Source organism: Lathyrus oleraceus, chromosome 6, assembly GCF_024323335.1.
Source record: "Lathyrus oleraceus cultivar Zhongwan6 chromosome 6, CAAS_Psat_ZW6_1.0, whole genome shotgun sequence".
Lineage (NCBI taxonomy): Eukaryota > Viridiplantae > Streptophyta > Magnoliopsida > Fabales > Fabaceae > Lathyrus > Lathyrus oleraceus.
Genome location: NC_066584.1, coordinates 296,419,287 through 296,437,716, shown reverse-complemented (window position 1 = coordinate 296,437,716; position 18,430 = coordinate 296,419,287). Strand labels below are relative to the sequence as shown.

Genomic DNA, 18,430 nt, shown 5'->3' with positions numbered 1-18,430 from the left:
AATTGGTTTGTGTTGAATTGGGGCTGCAGGATTTGGTGTGGCTACTAGGGTTTTCACTGTTGTCTCCTATTTTATTTTGTTATTTTTTATACATATTAACCATATTCCTCTTTGTTAGATAATAACAAAAGCCTAATCACACATGGGCTACTAATCCACATTCACCTGAGCCACTCCAAATAGAAGGGATATCCCAACAGTTACTTGACAACCTAAAACTTTGTTCATGTCTATATGAAAGAAACACACGATGTCTTGCTTCCTCATGACCCTATTGTAAGAAAAATGTAAATCTATGTATGTAATCAATTTCACTAGTTAATATTATACAGAGTGGACATTATAATAGTTTTGTTGAAATATCATAATCATAATTTTTTTACAGTAAATGATGTAATGATTTGTTAAGATTTGAATGTACATTGTTGGAGATAAAAATATTAGATTTAACAGTGATGACAAAATAAAGGGTTATGATTGTAATGATGCAGTGTTGATTCATGACTGACCATGGTTGGATGTTAAGAGTGCAAGCTTAATAGACTTAGAAAGTACATGTTAGCCTTACTGTTATGACAAATTTTAATGACCCTTCACAGATGCCGAACAACACAAGACTTCTAAGTTATTTACAACATGAGTTCTTGAACAATGTTGAATGATTTGATTTTGTTCTCTTCTCATTTCTTCAGTTCTTCTTGTCTTATCACTTAGATAATCTAACATAGTCCCAAAAACCACCATTTCATTTGTTAGAACACACTACAAAAATAAGACAGTTACATTAGCTAAGCATTTTTGGCATACAATCAATACAATCAAAATTGGATTAACTAAGAATTTTCTGGCATATAATCAAAATAATAAAAACTGGATTTTCCAAGCATTTTATAGCATACAATCAAAATAAGTTGTCTAAACTTCTTCAAAAGAACCAGTTAAAAACGTCCCTATAAATACCTCATAATAAATTGTCTAATCTTGACAAACATTACAATCACTAAATACTTCCAAACTTAAACTCACACTTAACAAAGAGAATCCAACCTTTTGGGGACATTCTGCAACACCAAATGTCTCTGTAACCCGAACGACATTTGTGTTTGATGTCACGCCTGAAACAAAACCAAGTTTAGGATTTAGAAATACCATTTAAAGACATGATCGTACACATACATGAAGATCCATGAAGAAGCATACCACAAATAACATTGTGTCCACAAAATTATATATTTACCTTTGTACTTGACATGAATGCAAAGAATCTGAATCTATAAAAGATGGATGTCAAATTTATCTTAATCAAGAAATTTCTCTTTATAGTTATTTATGTGGAGTGTGTTTGGCCAATGCATCTTTAAAAATCTTGACATGTGTCATCTATTCAAAATCCATTAGTTATCTTAAAATTCAACATTGGAACTCATTACAATAAAAAGTGAGAGAGTGGAAAGAATAAATCAAACTCGAAAAAATATGAATCTAGGTAAAACCAAAAACAAAAGCACGGATCTAGGTAAAACCAACAAACAAAAATATGAGATAAAACCAACAAACCACGAACTGTCAAAGTATATGCATAAAATAAATTAAAAGTAAATGAGAAACATTAGAGAGAGCAAAAGATGGAATTGAAAAAAAAACACAAACCTTAGATACGATGTAGTAACATGCCTCAAAGAGGAATGAATCAAACCCCAAAAAACAAGGAGCATAAAAAATCCTACCAATGAGAAAAAAAAGAACAATCATGTGAGCTTGTAATCAACAATATTGTATAGAGCAGACATCCATTCAAAAAAATAAACCCTAACATAGTTTTAAACCATATCAATAATCACTGCAGACAGTACTTTGATTACAGCAATGACATAATCAAATATCCAAAACATCGAATTAAAAAGCACGATGATCAACATTAAGCCAAATCATAATGAATCGAGAGAAGGAGAAACGATGGTCGTTCTTAACGAATTCGTCGAGGATGTATAACGGTTGTCGATAATGAGGTTGTTTGAAATAAAACTCCAACTGGTTCATTAGGAAGGCAATGAGATGAGGAATACTAATATGACTTTGTTTTTTTCATCAGAAGTGGTCATAGATAGGATGGAAAAAGGGTGAGCAGTGACAATGTTAGGGTTTGTGGGGAAAATAGATAAGAGAGTGTAAGACCCCAACTTTGTCCCTAAGATCCCTCATGGCATCATAGCATTACACTGCATAGCCTCAAGGATCATTGAGCATATTGGCTTCCTTTCCCTTTGGGTGGGACCTCCTTGTGAGTGGTTTGAGATCACCAGGCATGCTTGAATTGTATATCATTGCTTTTCTCATTTTGTTTACTAACTAAAAGCACAAAAATATGTCATTAACATTTTTGTTTGTAGCTCAAGCAAGCACCAGGTCAAGAGCTTCAAGAAGATCCTTTGTGCAAGAGATGAGGTATTTTTCTTGAGATGAGGACCACATGATCATTACAAAGAGCTTACATGATCTAGAGTTTCATTTTGGAGCCATTTCATCAAGTGGTAAAGGCCCAAGTTCATCAAGACATTTCATGGTCATCTGAGGACCAAAAAGTCAACTGTGCAGTCAACTAATGGCTTTGAGGTGGGGAAATGAGTTGAAACACCTCATTCATGTTCAAATGAAGTCTATTTGTCATTTCAAACTTCCATCTTGAAGATTCAAAGGTCATGGCAAAAGTTACTAAAAATGGAAAATGACCTGTAATTTCAAAGTTTCCAAATTTGACAAGTTTTTGGTTCACATTCAACTTAACTTGTCAATGTCAAAGAAGCTTCAAATGGATTTTTGGTGAACATGAAAGTTGTAGATCTTTGTCTCCCCTTTCCAAAAAGTCCTATTTCATGTTCATATGATGATTGGTTGAGAAGTTATGGCCAAATGATCACAAGGTGTGCATGGAAATTCAAAATGGCCTAACTTTTGATACAAAGCTCCAAATTGGTCCATTCTTTTTGCAAAATGCTCCTCATGGTCAAGACATTTCAAATGAACCATTGCCATGCATGAGAGAGGCTTGTATGCCTATTATTTCACATGTGTTCATTTTGGAGGGAATTTCCATAATTCAAAATTGGCTTATGATACAAGCAAAACAACCATTCCATCATGACCATTGGATGATTTTGAGTGATTTTCAAGTCATTGCATGGGATTCTCACGTGTTGCATGGACATGTTGGTTCATTTTGCAATTTTTGCAATTTACTCCATATTTCCCTAATCATGTTTAACCAATGCCTAATTTGGATTTCAGTGAGATTAGTGAACCATATAAAAGCCAAACCCTAACCATAATCACAAAAAAAAAAGAGAATTTTCAGATCTCAAATTTTCAAGTTCCCTCCAATTTTCTCTCTCTTCGAATCTTGAATTTCTTCACACAAACACAAAAAATCCTTCAAGATTCTTGATCATCATCCTTCATTGATCAAGAATCAACCTCTGTTTTGGACAATTGAGCAAGATTTCGTGCAGATTCATGAGCATCCACATGTTGATGGAAGTTGAAAATTGAGCTAGATCCAGGTGGTTTCAAGTGATTCTTTGTGCATAAAGCTTCAAGGCAAGAGCATAGGATTGGATCTGGAACTTTTGAAAGCTTGAACACGCGAATTCAGAAACTTCAAGTTCAAGGAGACTTCAAATCGATCCTCTCCTTTTGCTGTTTTCTTGTTATAGTTGTGTAGATCTGGTTGTGTGGAGCATGTAGATGTGTTTAGATTTTGATTTGGCTTAGAATTGAGCATGCTATGTTGAATATAAGTTTTGATCTCAATAATGTTTTGCTTCGATCTGGAAAACCTAGCATGATTTAGGAAGAATGGGTATGATATTTGGATTCCTGGTGAGAGAGCAGTTCGAACGGTGTATAATTTGTTCAATTCTGGAAAATTTTGGTCGTGACTCCGCCGGAATCTCACCGGGGAAGACGACTGGAGCTTAGCTCCAGCGTCTGGTTTTGTTTAGGGTTTAGTCAGCGTGGATTCCAGGTGTTGCCTTGCGTGTATGAACCATTGGCCTTGATTGCTTTGACTGTGCTGCGTGTGCATTGACTCGCTGATGTGTGATGATGATGCGTTTAATGAAACGCATCGTTTCATTTATGCTTGCTGGCTTCCATGTGTGTATGCTGTGTGGCGTTTGCGTGTGTGTTTGATTGGCCATGGTTTGTTTGACTTGCCACGCGTACCGTTTGACCTGCTGACCATGCATGCTGACTCAATTAATAAAACTGTGCGTTTTGGATGTTTGAATCTGAGCCGTGGATGTGATTAGCGCGCTTCATCGTGTGGCTCTTGATTATTTTGATTTAATTTGAATTTTGTTTTTCCCTCCATTTTATTTTGTTATTTCATATTATTTTGTTCACTTTGAAAATTCATTAAAAATAGAAAAATGCTCCAAATTAACTCCAATTTTTTTCATAGTTCTGTTTTAATGTCTAGTTTTTTCTGATATTATTTTCATGATTTGTTGTTTGCTGGTTTTTGATTTGTGAATTTTTGATTGAAACCTTGTGTTAAATTGACATGTTATGATCAATGCTTTGTGAAATCTTCATCTTTGATCCAATTGATCTGATTTTTTGTATGCTTGATCTTCACTCATGATATGATTTTTGAGCACTGGTTTGAGTTTTTTCTCATATGCTATCATTGTTTTTGACACATGAAGATGTATGTGACAATTTGTGTCACATTTTTGGCATTCAATTTGTGCATTTTTGTTCATCTATCATTTGAACTCTTCTGGATTTGATTTTTGGCACATTGTTTGTTCATAACATGAGAAACTTGCATGAAAAATTTCAAAGCCATTGCATGCTTTTCTATTTTGATTTGGATTTTTTAAATTGGAAGTTCACTTTGTGCGCATTTGCTTGCCTTTGCTTTACATTGATCATTTGAGCTACTTGCTTTTTGAATTGATGCTGGTCCTTTTGAGGACATTTTGTGACATGTTTGAATGTGTATTATGTGGAAGATTGAGTTCTGTTTTGATCATTTGATTTGGTTTTGAACTTAGTCTTTGTACTAGTGTTTTGTACATAAACTAATTGTGCTTTGTGTTTCAGGTTTGGACATTTATCATTGATGGTTGATTTGTTCTCACTTTGTGAGATGCAAATGATTTGAATACTAACATATGTTTGTAGGTTCTAATTGAGCTCTTGAGCTCATGAGTCCTTGAGCATTATTCATTGGGTTGTGTAACTGTGAATGGTTCCACTGTTTGTCTGTTTGTTTTCTGACTGAAATATTAACTGTTTAGCTTTTGTACAGGTACCTTAGTTGCTTGCTTTTAGCTCTTGCTTGAGCTTTGGATTGTGGTTAATACACCACTTAGGTAGTTATCTTCTTACTCCATGTAGTCTGGAAGTCCTGTCACCTTTTTGGCAGGCATTTTGCTGGCAAGTCCTCCTTAAGAGGCTCTGTTTGTGATTGTTTACAATTGTGCCAAAGACCTCCAAGATGAGGCATGTGCTACTTGATAAGTCCTCCTAAGTGAAGAGGCAATTGACGGATAAAAGGGATTAGTAGCCAATCCCCCGTTATTCAGTGAGTCGTTCATTATGCTCGCACTACGTGCTGATGCTCTTGAACATATACCCAAGATCTTTGTCCAGTGTCTGTCAAGTGGAATAGGATCTCACTTTCTGGATCCCCATGCTTTCTTTGTTATGAGCTCACCCAGGCCAGGGTTAAGAGCATGAGGTCTCATCCTCATTTCCATTTTTGATCAGCTTCACCCTAACTCTCAATGTTAGTGGTTAAGAGCTACAAACTACCCTTGTACAGTTTGGCTTATTTGTCGAGGTTGATATGACCCCTCTTGACTAAAGCCCACCCTTGGTTTGAAGCCTCTTGTATGTATATAGTGTGTGATGATTGTTTGCATGTTTGCTTTTGATGTGTTTGCTTTTGATGCTTCTTTGTTGTTAGGAGTCAGATATAAGTCCATGTATTGGCATTCTATTTCCTTTTTGTTGTTAGGAGTCGGGTGTAAGTCCATGTATTGACATTCTGTTTCCTTTTTGTTATTAGGAGTCGGATATAAGTCCATATATTGGCATTTTGTTTCCTTTTTGTTGTTAGGAGTCGGGTGTAAGTCCATATATTGGCATTCTGTTTCCTTTTATTGTGGATCTCTTATGAGACTGGTGTGATTGCTTTTGCCTTGTGCTTGCTTATTCCAAAGGAACTTACTTGGATCATCTATATGATCTCAAGAGAGGAACTCCTAGCGTGGTTTTCATTCCATATCCATCACCCTTCCACCTTCATTTCTCCACCTTAACCCAAACCAAAAACTTTTTGTGCAAACATTTGACTTTGTTTTCAACATTAGAAACCTAAGCCTTATGCTTTTGATTTTCAAACTTTCTTTTCATAACACTCATTGTGAATTGAATATTTAAGTCAACTTTGACCATTTTTGTACATACTTCTAATTGGTAAATATAACCCATTCAAATGTTTCTTTTGTGGTTCCATGTCCACTTCTTAATCAAATTTTTTCATAACCTTTAGCTATTAGGTTTAAGTTATCTTTGTGGTAGATGTAATACTCACCTTTGTCCTTAGTGATGGACTATGAGCCTTCCATGCTTATTATAGGGTTAACCCCTCACTAGCATGTTGAAGCTATCCTCACATGGTGGACTTGTGGTTTTTCAGGTTGAGTTTTCTCCCTTTGATAACAAAAGACCTTAAAGCTTTTGGACCAATCAATCCACTCATTTGTTTTGAAATTTTTTACCCGAACTACGAGGTTTTGATCCTAATCTTTTCATAAGAGGGTACGTAGGCAATTGGTTCATCCATCCAAACACAAAATGTAAATAAACTTGTATATTCTTTTCTCATCTCTTCAATCATGTTTGCACAAATAATAAATTTTCACAAAACAATAACCTTTGCAACAAGCGTGAAAAGGGCTCCCTAGGAGTACCTAGGATGCTTTGGGTGCCCAACACCTTCCCATTGCATAACCAACCCCCTTACCCAGATCTCTGTTTCTTTTACTAATTTTGTTTGTAAAACTTTTAGGTTTTTGTTCGCTTTCTAACTTTTCCTTTGGATAAATAGAAGTGCGGTGGCGACTCGACTTTGTATGATTTACCTTGGATTTAGTCAATATCTCCAATGGTAACGAATACACCGCTACAGAGAGAAAATGAGAGAGTGACCAATGAAAAAGTCTTGAAATAAAAAAGATATAATTTAAAATTGAAATGGAAATTTGAGGAGTAAAATAATGTCACTTGTAGTGTAATGAGACATGGAGAAGAGGTTTAATTATAACATTTGTTGATTATTGATTAACTTTAGTTCTAGTATAAAATTTTAAAAGTAAAAGGATAAATTTGTAAGATCATGCAATAGATTTATTAAGGATTTCTTAGATTTGTTCGCGATACCGACTCCGATTCAATTAGATAGTGTATTTGTTCGAAACATATTTATAATATATTTGTATTATGTATTATATATTATGTTTTTTAATTATATATATATATATATATATATATATATATATATATATATATATATGGCCGACCGACCTTGTGAATGTGCAGCCCTATATAATTAGAAATTAGGCCGGCCCTATATATATATATATATATATATATATATATATATATATATATATATAATTTTATTTCAGTTATATATATTTATAGATTAATGTGAAATATAAATGTGATGTTTAATGTAATATATTTTAGAGTTTTTGATTAGAGATATGAATATTTAAAAAATATAAATTAATTATTTTAAATAATCATAAAGGGTGAATAAGAGAAAAAGAAAATATGTTTAACCTATATATCGGTAACTTTGCACTTTTATTTTTAAAATATTATTATTGATTTAACAATATAAAATATGAAAAATGCATATTCAAAGAAAAGTTGGACCGGAACACTCCCTGGAATAAGTTCATTACTTCGCCGGTGCTCAGCCACTTCCATTTCTCAGTACACCAGCGGAGACATGCGTGCCACGTTCATCTTTTCGCAACTTTCTCCCCTAAATCGACAATCTCACCGCCTTAACTTTAGCCTTTCCTTCGCATCGGTGACTTGGCCGGTGAAAGAAGAACACGACGACGAATTCCCATACTCCGACGTTCCCAACCCTAGCCGGATAAATTCGGAGAGGAAGCCGTACGTGACACCAATGAAGGTTCTGATTGCAAGGGCGAAGGCAGAGAGGGAAGCTCGAAAGGCACAACCTTGTAGAGTTCTGGAAGAACCTCCCGATAACGGATTGCTGGTGCCGGAGCTTGTGGAAGTTGCTCATCGTGTCTATCGTGCTCGAGGCTATCTACTTTCTGGTTTGGGTCAACTCGTCCGAGCCATTCCTGTCTTACGCTGCGAGTATGCTCTCTAATCTTTGATTGTCTTCTTTTGAATTTTGAAGTAGAAATTTATGATAGTCATGAAATTAAGAGGCATGAGAAATTGCATTGCATAAGAAGCAAATTGATGTTTTGGTGTGATTAAGTTTAATTTATTATTTTTTCAAATCTTTACCAGGGTCACCCTGTCCGGTTAGTGTCGTCTTCGGGATGTATGTGCTTCGTAGTTAGCAACATTTGATTTTTTAAGTGGTGGATTTTTGTGTCATTAGTCTGGGCTTTCTAATGTTTTTGGAGTGGAAATATAATAGGTTGCATTGGCTTGTACTTGTTAGCTTTACACTTATAGTTTTGATTTATCAGGCTTTGTAACGAGGTTCACATTGGTTATGTTGGTCATGAGATTCGAACATGTACTGGACCAAAAAGTTGGCTGCAGAATGCAACTCATGTTTGGAGAAGGGGAGGTGTTCGAGACGTGTTTCGTTTCCCAAAATGCTTTCATCTCTATGATCGTGTTGGCAAACCAAGGGTTGGGCATGATGAGAGGTTTAGTGTTCCTCGTATCCCTGCCATAGTTGAACTCTGTATACAAGCGGGTCTAGATCTTGAAAAATATCCCACAAAGAGGAGGACCAAACCTGTATATTGTATCGAAGGAAGAATTGCAGATTTTGAATCTGTTGTGGAAGATAATGAAATTGAAGGAAAATACTCTTTTGAAAATGTCGACCCTTTAATGGATTCATCCTCTATGTTGATGAAGCCTGTAGAGAAGATCCAAAATCTAGTGGAGAACAAAATAAGCCATATGGAGCAGTTGAGTGACGAAGAAAGGAACAAGTTAAGGGATTTAAGTAAGCATACACTGGATTCATGGTTTGAGATGACATCAGGTGCAAAGAAGATCATGGAGAAGTATTTTGTGAATGCTTGTGGATATTGTCCTGAGGTTCAGGTTGGTCCTAAGGGGCATAAGTTGAGAATGTGCAAGGCTTCAAAGCATCAGTCTCGGAATGGTTTACATGCATGGCAAGAGGCAACATTAGATGATATTGTGAGTCCAAATTATGTCTGGCATGTTGAGGATTTGAATGGACCTGCTCTGAGTAATAATTTGAAGAGATATTATGGAAAGGCTCCTGCTGTCGTGGAACTCTGTGTGCATGCTGGAGCTCCCATTCCTGATCAATATAGAAGCATGATGAGATTAGACGTGGTTTCCCCAGGACGAGATGAAGTTGACCTTGTTGCCTGAAATGCTTTCTTCCCTTTTGAAGATGGGCCAGATACATTCAGTGGACATTTGGAGTTCTTATGGATAAAGTAATCAACTTTTGGGTTTGATAAATCGGAACTTTGGTGTCTTGTACTAGCCTGTAATTCATCAGTTACTCATTCTGCATATACTTGTGTTATCTTCAGAAACGACACTGCAATTGAAGAATTTTCACAAGTATTCTGGTGATTACATGTTGGGTTGCATTCAGCTCAAACTGCACAGTTTCTTGTGAAATAACGTAACTTCTACTGTGAAACAGCACACAGCACCTAGCCTAAACTTCAATGCGTAAAGATAAAGGTTATTGGCGCCACCAAAAGAATAAAACCCAAACTCCACCTTGCTGCGGGTCCAAACGCATTTCAAGCATACTATTGGTAGAGTCTTCTCAAAAAGCTTAGTTTACGAATACTTCCTCATCTAATTGAGTGGATGTTGAAGCTGATTTAGCTCCGCATTGCTCCTAACTATTGATATATTTGATTTCTAAACGAGTGAAGGGAAGAAGGTTCAACAAGGCTCCCACCTGTGAGGTGGGTAATTGATGCTGCCAAAGGTTAAACTGTTGTACGATTAATCTCATTCTTTACAGACTAAAATTAAAACCTTTCTCTAGTAGCTGAAATTAGACTCCACTGGTTACAATTACACATGTTTTTTCAAGAGAGAGGGGCATCTTCAGATCATCATCTCCTTTGTTGTATATTAAGAATGTTTGAAATGTAATCTTGGGAACACAACAAGAACATCAAATTCTTCCATGTTTTCCCTTCCCAAAGACCCTAATGAAGTTGTTCTATATGTCGAAAGGTAGAAAAAGCGACATGTGGATATGCAAGAAGAAGTTAATAAGGATAATAACTTGGATATGGAAGTGGTTGTTAAGACTTCTAATCATATCCAAGGGGTCACCTCTATCAATAATTCTTCCCATGATCAATGAACAATGCAACTTTTTCACTTGGAACTGTAGAGGGACTATGAGCAAGGACTTTATGAGGGTTAGTAAAAACTACATGTGTATGTTTAAAGCTGATATGTTTGTCGCTCTTGAAACCAGATTTGATCCTGAGAAGCTGCATAAGCAAATGCAAAAGTTGGGCTTTGACAAGCTCGACTTTTTTTAGAATAAAAGTTATTCTGAAGGTATAGTTGTGTCCTAGAGGTATGATATTATCGAGGTTGAAATCGAGATTAAGCATTTCCAATTTATTCACATGAAAATTAAAGCTCATAATGGTATCATGTGGTACTTTACCCCAATTTATGCCAGTCTTAGGAAAAAGGGCAGACGAGATCTTTGGGATAATCTTTTGAGGATCTCTTATAATCTACAAGATGGTTGGCTTCTTGGATAGGACTGCAATGATATTTTGCTTCCTACTGAGAATAAAAGATGGTATTATAGTCTCCATCTGCAGTTGTGCCTTATTTAGGGATCATATTAATTCTTGCAGTCTTCTTAATATGGAATATATGGGTCAAAAGTATACCTGGAAAGGCTCCATTGATCATGGGGGACCTATCTATATGAAATACTTGATCGTGCCTTATGAAATGTTACATGGAGAATTCTTTCTCCTGATGCTTTTGTCAGGACCTTTCCTAGGGTGAACTTCTCTGATCACCGCCCTCTTTTAATATCACTTAAGGAATTCCATCAATATGGTAGGCCAAGAACTTTCAAGTTTGAATCTGCCTGGATATTTGAAGATTCTTTTGAAGCCATGCTTACCAGTACTTGGCATCAATCTAATTCCTTCTTAACAAGCCTTGAGCCTGTCAAGATTGCTTCCAGTTCTTGGAATCTCCGTACTTTCAAAAGCCTCATTCAGAAGAAGAATAAGCTTTTGGGCAGAATTTTGGGTATTCAAAGGGTCTGTCAGGAGGGTAAAGGAGATTTTGGTTTGGAGAAAAGGGAAAATAAGCTTCAGCAAAAGTTATCCTTGTTTCTCCATCAAGAAGAAATCATGTGGTTCCGACGTTCTAAGATAAAGTGGCTCTTTGATGGTGATAGAAACACTAAGTTTTACCACACTGTTGCAATTCAAAGAAGAAGAAGGAAGAGTGTTAGCATTATCCAGTCTAATTATGGTGTATGGATTTATGATCCAATCAAATTTCAGCAAATATTTAAAGAATATCAATGTGGTATTTGTGATCTTGCTGATTAAAATTGGATTCTTGTTATTGATATTTGCATATTGAAAGTTGAAACTTTATTAATTGAAAGTTTATTAGGCATATACTATAGTTTTCTGATTTTTCTTCTGTGTCCATAGTTGTGAAGATGTTTACATCAAGGAAGAAAATCAGCAAGGACAAGGGTGCTGAACCTACTGAATTTGAGGAATCAGTTGGACAGGTTATATATTATATTCCGAACTATAACTATTGCTGTTTCTGTAGTTGTTTATTAGTTTCAATTACTGAATATGAATATAAAGTATTTATTGTTTGAAATATGTTGATGTAGGCATTGTTTGATCTTGAAAACACCAACCATGAGTTGAAGAGCGAGTTGAAAGATTTATACATAAACTCTGCAGTGTAAGTATGATTTTTTTGTGTGTGTTTGTTTGAATATCCATGTGCTTTCTCTGTCTCATGGATACCATTTTCCATAATCTACAGCCAAGTTGATGTTTCTGGCAACATCCATGTCCCATACAGATTGAGGAAGGGTTTCCGCAAAATTCATGTCAGGCTTGTTAGGGAGCTTGAGAAGAAATTTAGCGGCAAGGTATGTTAAAGTTTTGTATACCTTTGATTTTTATGGATATATTAGATTGCCCTTCATTCTTTAAAGTATGTTATTGCTATTCACTCTGCTGATTTATTAATTGTTTCAATATCTTTGTCAACCACTCCACTGTATTTTGATCCTTATTTGGTTAAATTTCTATTTGTTTTTCATCTTTTCTATTCTCCTTGGTATTTATGTTGCATTGATCTTTACATGGAGTAGTTATAGTCATCTATAAAGCTGAATTTAACTAAGTTGCAATGTTTTTAATGTGATGATACCATAAGTTTAGCCTTGAATCTTGTGCGTTCACGATTATTTGTGTGATGCTTCATTCTATTGTATACTGATTAAACTTGTGACTTGTAGGATGTAATCCTGATTGCCACCAGGAGAATTGTAAGACCCCCAAAGAAGGGTTCAGCTGCTCAGCGCCCCCGCAGCCGAACACTCACTGCTGTGCATGAGGCAATGCTGGAGGATGTTGTATTGCCTGCTGAGATTGTTGGGAAACGCACTAGGTACCGAGTTGATGGATCCAAGATCATGAAGGTAAAACTTTAGTAACAGGCAAATAACAACTTCCAAAAATTTATATGTTCAATCAACAAAGCTATTAATTAAGCTAACATGTGATTTAGCATGCTAAAGAGAGACATGATGTTGAGTTTGTGTTGACGGAATTTTTGTGCTCCTCTTATGCCGGTGTTTTTGGACCCAAAGGAAAGAAACAACACTGAGTACAAGCTGGAGACATTTTCTGCAGTTTATAGGAAACTGTCTGGCAAAGATGTTGTGTTTGAGTATCCCATTACTGAGGCTTAGGTTCTTAGGTTCTGTTTCCCAGTTTTGAATTTGTTTCATGAAATGCATATGATGAATGCTGCCAGTTAAATTTTGTTTAAGTTGCCTTAATTTCTGGATTTTGTTTGGTGACTTTCAAAAAAAGTACTTTGTGGCCTAGTTAAGCAATGTAGCTTTTGATATATTTATCTGATTAAAATTACTTGCTTTTTTTCTAAATTTTATTTAGTGACTGTCTTGATCTCTAATTGGAAGCCAATACAAATAAGTTGTTATGACAAATTTTTATGTGACTATAGATTTATATTTGAACTAACAATGAGCTTGAAGTAAATTCAAACATACTATAAGCAATTTAAGTTTCTTGGAATTTTACCTACCACATGTATTTGGTTTGATCTGATCAGATTCAACAAAAGACCCTTGCAATTGTACCTACCGCAGATGTATTTAGTTTCATGTTTAATTATCTCATGCTTAATTCTAGTAAACATTATGATGTCTTTTCACTACATCAAAATATTGTACCTCTTAACATCACACAATAATGTAAAGAATAGTGATTTGGTCTTTGCAGAGCAGGTCTTTCTTGAAGGAGTCGTAGAGCTTTAAGCTGCAAGTTAAGCAATTTGTTTCATGAATTGCTCAAATAAACCATAATTTATGAAAATACTTAGTAGCCACTAAGATACCAAAGACCTAGGTGATTGCCTAAAAAAAACTCATTTCTAATGTTAGAATTTCGGTATTGAAAAATCTGAAAATACTTCTACTGAAAACACTTAACAAACCTTCCTTGAAGATGTTTCAACTTGACATGAATGTTGATATTAAAAGAAAAGAATTGTCTATCCACATGTAATATATTTATAAAGAATTGCCTTAAAAAAAGATATAAACTTGATTAAACCTTATGAATGTAGTTTATCTATCTTCCTTCATCAAAAGAAGAAGTAGAGATAGAATTTCTAGAATAATCCTCTACAAAACTACTACCACCTGAGACCCTTGTTGCACTACTGGCATTAGTGTTGGTCAAAGCAGAAGTGGTGGTTGTATTCCATTTTCCTACACGACCCTGAAGTCCTGGTTTACTTGGTCTTGGCAAAGTGAATGAATCACTTGATAGCATTAGATGAACTGAATTCATATCAGGTCTCTCCACTACACTTGCTTGACAGCACAATAAACCTAGCTGAATGCACATTGCAGCCTCGCCATTGTATTTACCAATGCTCTGGTCTATTAAATCCATAGTTTTCCCTCCTTGATAAAGCTTCCATGCCTACAAATAAGTTTAGAAATAAACAACATTGTAAAGCTATGAAATAAATTGTCACACTGGTAACAAGTTTAAAGTAACCTAAGATGGTACTATCAGTCTAGCAGAACCTACGTTTATTCGCGTCACCCACAAATTATCGACGCACCAAAAACAATAGTGTTGAACAAATTATAAAAAATGACACCTCTCATCTTACAAAGATAAGTTAATCCAAATAGATAGCAGAAGTCCATAGATAGATATATATTCTAAAAAAATGCTTGTTTTGTTCGGTACACGTCAATGTGGAAATTGTAGTCTCTTCATCAAGTCAGTTTTTCAGCCTTGAGCACAAGGAGGGTCAAGAACTTCTACTAACGATAAGGCGACATGTTGTAGGTCTGCGGTGGTCCATCGGTAGACTTTACCTATTTACTACATATTACAGCAGCTGATCATTAACTTATTTCATGAACCTCAGCTCATGAAAATAATATGGCATACTAAATTTTCTCTAATGCCTAGAACCAACTTACATAGCTTAGTAGATCTGCCTTTTCTGAACCAAGCTTCACATCATGGTTTTTTCTCCCACTAACTATTTCCAACACCAAGACTCCGTAACTAAAAACATCAGTCTTTACGGACAGATCTCCACGCATTGCATATTCAGGAGCCATATAACCACTGAGATTCATCAAACATAAAAAGCATAAGGATTTCTACATCACAATAACAAAAAACAGCAAGTGACTAAACAATACTACTCACTGTGTACCGGAAATCCTAAATGTCTGCACATGAGTGTCCTCTCCAGGAAACAGCCTTGCCAAACCGAAGTCTGAGATTTTTGGATATAATTTCTCGTCCAGCAATATGTTACTAGCTTTAATGTCTCTGAATGATTCTTTCCGGGGCCTCTTCATGCAGATAGAGAAGTCCTCTTGTGATACCGGTAACTATTCGAAACCGTGTCGTCCAATCCAAAGACCTCTTTTTATCTAAAAATCATTATATATAACTGTGGTCAATTATTATTCAGAAGCAATCACAAAACATAGGAAAAAAAGAATTGTGGACATGTTCCTCAGTTAAAACAATTTCAATACCAAACAGAAAGTGATCAAGGCTTTTGTTTGGTAGATATTCATAGACAAGCATTTTTTCGGGTCCTTCTGCGCAACAGCCTAGTAAAGTGACTAAATTCTTATGCTGAATTCTTAGTAATAGCCGAACTTTGTTGGTAAATTCTCTAATTCCTTGTCTAGATTCCAACGACAGCTTTTTAATTGCCACTTCTTCACCATTTGGCATCAATCCCTGCAGAAAAACATGCATAATTTAGTGAAATCAGTGTCCTCAAAATAGAAAATTTGTGACTTATGAACTCCAAATATCATGATTTTCTCCTCCTATCCTTTATTTTGTTTTCAAAGGTGCTATACAGTTTAAGAAGATCAACTGCATAGCAGCAAGCCACCTATAACATGATTTTCTTGCAATCTTCAACCACAATTGCAGATTTGCAGGCTGAGACAAGTAAATATTTTTGATGTCTCTACAATGGCCTCAGTTGCATTTGTCCGAATTATCTGTAATATAAAAAATTGCAACCTTGACTGCAACTAAAATATTGGAGCCAAAGCCTAAATTACGAATTTGGATTTTCTGCAGTCATGTCAAAATGGATTCACACAATCAACTAACTTGGACCCTCAGTTTCATTCAAAAGCCCACATCATCTCTTCCCGAGTTCTCAAACGGATGAATCCAAGAGATCTTGCTGATTAAAGTGGCAGAATTTTGGGTATTCAAAGGGTCTGTCAGGAGGGTAAAGGAGATTTTGGTTTGGAGAAAAGGGAAAATAAGCTTCAGCAAAAGTTATCCTTGTTTCTCCATCAAGAAGAAATCATGTGGTTCCGACGTTCTAAGATAAAGTGGCTCTTTGATGGTGATAGAAACACTAAGTTTTACCACACTGTTGCAATTCAAAGAAGAAGAAGGAAGAGTGTTAGCATTATCCAGTCTAATTATGGTGTATGGATTTATGATCCAATCAAATTTCAGCAAATATTTAAAGATTAGTATCACCATTTATATACCTCTAATGTTTATGTTACTCCTTGGAGGGATACCCGAATTAAATTCCCATCCCTTGATAGACTTACTATTCAGGGGATCAATGGTGATATTAAGGAAGAAGAAATCGAGCAGGCCCTGATGAGAATGGCTCCTTGGAAGTCCCTTAGCCCTGATGGGTTTCCTATTGGGTTTTATTAACACTCATTGAAGAAGGTTGGAACTAATGTCTGCAAGTTCATATTAGACTTGTGGAACACTCCTACAAACATTGTTATTGTGAATCATACAAATGTGTGTTTGATTCCTAAGACTACCAACCCTTAATTTGTGCACCAATGTTGCGGTATGTCTGGTCAAAGAATTAACTTTGATAAGTATACAATCTACTTCTCCAAAAACACTTCTTCTGGATATAGACATCAAATTGTCCATATGACTGGTATGAAAGAAACTAAGTCCCTTAGTCTCCACCTTGGGATACCTCTTATTGGGAAGACTCATAAAAATAAAGGTTGCCGTTTTTTAGTTGACAAAGTTCAACAAAGATTGTCCCTTTGGAGGGCCAATCAATTGTCAATGCCTGAAGGATTACTTTTGCTAAATCTGTTCTCAAATCCCTTCTTACATACTCGATGATGAATAATATGATCCCCAAGAGTTGCCTCAAATAGATACACTATATTAAGAGGAATCTCATATGAGGAGATGTGAATGACAAAAGACATATATCATGTAGGACAAAGTTGATGAGTGGTATCGGTCTGAGAAACCTCCATGAGATGAACAAAGCATGCTTAGCCATTCTGGTATGGAAGCTTTGTAGAGGGTGGGACGAGCTTTGGTGCAAAATTCTCATAGGGAAATACACTTGTAACATCAATTATAGTGCTTCTCTTGCTGCCAAGAGCTATGGCTCTAACCTTTGGAAGAACATTCTTAAGTTGCGGCCCTTGATATCTCAAAGGGAGTTATGGGAGATTGGCAACGACAATTCAACTAATGTCTTGGATAGTTGATGGGTTGATATAAGTATATTTATTCATAACCATATCAACAACAAGTTGATAACTCAAATTTTTCTTATTGTTTCTACTCTAGTGAATGCCAACGGGGATTGGGATTAGTATAAGCTAAAGCTTATGTTCTCTTTTAACATTCTTGAGAAATTTGCTTATACTCGACCATCGGAGAAAGAGTTAGGGCCTGATGTTTGCACTTGCGATAGAACTAACAATGTCACTTTCACCATCAAAACTGCTTATGTTGCGTTCACATCGACTGACAACAACATCCAACAAGATAGGTTGAAGAAAATGCAAAATTTAAATGTCCCTGAGCGTATCCGGATTTTTATTTGGCAGGTGCATTGGGAAGGCATGAAAACTAAGCATTTCCTCTTTCGAAGGCACCTTAGTGACCCATTCTGCAACAGCTGCAATAGGAAAGTTGAATTCATATCTCATGCCTTAAGGGATTGTAACACCATAAGTCACATTTGAGCTTGCTTAGAGCATTTCTCCTTTCGAAGACACCTTATTGACCCATTCGTGTTGCATTGATTCAACAAAACAACAAAAGGACTTATGCGGTGATCTACATTAAATAGGATCCTCCCAATACAAGTTGATTTACCCTGAATACAAATGGAGCAGTTTGGAAAAATGAGCTTGCGAGTTATTGAGGGGTCTTGAGAAACAACATTGGTAATTGACTTAGTGGTTTTTCTAAAGGGTTGGGAAAACAAATAGTATTTTGTAAGCTGAACTTTGGGAGATTTTATTGGTCTGAGCATGATCAAGTGCAAAATCAATATGAAGCTTTGTGTCCAAATAGACTGCAAGCAAGCTTTTGAATTC

The 18,430-nt window shown here is 35.8% G+C and overlaps 2 protein-coding genes, 1 long non-coding RNA gene and 1 pseudogene across 4 annotated transcripts; 2 read left to right on the top strand and 2 right to left on the bottom strand.

Annotated features, from left to right (window-relative positions):
* Nucleotides 1–766: 766 nt before the first annotated feature.
* On the bottom strand, nt 767–2,161 carry LOC127092658 (uncharacterized). The gene is made up of 2 exons (XR_007792249.1): nt 1,651–2,161; nt 767–1,115 (listed from the first exon to the last, which is right to left on the bottom strand). It is a non-coding gene; the product is annotated as an uncharacterized LOC127092658 (long non-coding RNA).
* Nucleotides 2,162–7,920: 5,759 nt separating this feature from the next.
* On the top strand, nt 7,921–9,867 carry LOC127091512 (APO protein 3, mitochondrial). Its single transcript, XM_051030176.1, has 2 exons — nt 7,921–8,415; nt 8,760–9,867. Exons 1-2 carry the CDS (start codon nt 7,922–7,924, stop codon nt 9,652–9,654), a joined length of 1,389 nt encoding a protein of 462 aa, XP_050886133.1. The 5' UTR covers nt 7,921; the 3' UTR covers nt 9,655–9,867.
* On the top strand, nt 8,255–13,447 carry LOC127091513 (40S ribosomal protein S7). Of its 2 annotated transcripts, none has more exons than XM_051030178.1 (5): nt 8,255–8,415; nt 11,961–12,043; nt 12,155–12,228; nt 12,313–12,421; nt 12,794–13,447. In XM_051030178.1, the coding sequence occupies exons 2-5, from the start codon at nt 11,969–11,971 to the stop codon at nt 12,986–12,988; spliced, it is 453 nt and encodes a 150-aa protein (XP_050886135.1). In that variant the 5' UTR covers nt 8,255–8,415; nt 11,961–11,968; the 3' UTR covers nt 12,989–13,447. The 2 variants fall into 2 exon arrangements, with proteins under 2 accessions (XP_050886135.1, XP_050886134.1); XM_051030177.1 differs by lacking the exon at nt 8,255–8,415 and adding an exon at nt 10,095–11,829.
* A 466-nt stretch (nt 13,448–13,913) lies between these two features.
* LOC127097828 (cysteine-rich receptor-like protein kinase 43) lies at nt 13,914–18,083 on the bottom strand (annotated as a pseudogene).
* Nucleotides 18,084–18,430: the final 347 nt, after the last annotated feature.

What these genes read in the sequence shown, in the direction of transcription:
- LOC127091512 (XM_051030176.1), top strand. Translation starts at nt 7,922, where the DNA reads ATGAAAAATGCATATTCAAAGAAAAGTTGGACCGGAACACTCCCTGGA. An exon ending in ATTCCTGTCTTACGCTGCGA is followed by an intron (nt 8,416 to 8,759) that starts GTATGCTCTCTA and finishes TTGATTTATCAG; the next exon opens with GCTTTGTAACGAGGTTCACA.
- LOC127091513 (XM_051030177.1), top strand. Translation starts at nt 11,406, where the DNA reads ATGCTTACCAGTACTTGGCATCAATCTAATTCCTTCTTAACAAGCCTT. An exon ending in TTGAGGAATCAGTTGGACAG is followed by an intron (nt 12,044 to 12,154) that starts GTTATATATTAT and finishes ATGTTGATGTAG; the next exon opens with GCATTGTTTGATCTTGAAAA. An exon ending in AGAAGAAATTTAGCGGCAAG is followed by an intron (nt 12,422 to 12,793) that starts GTATGTTAAAGT and finishes TGTGACTTGTAG; the next exon opens with GATGTAATCCTGATTGCCAC.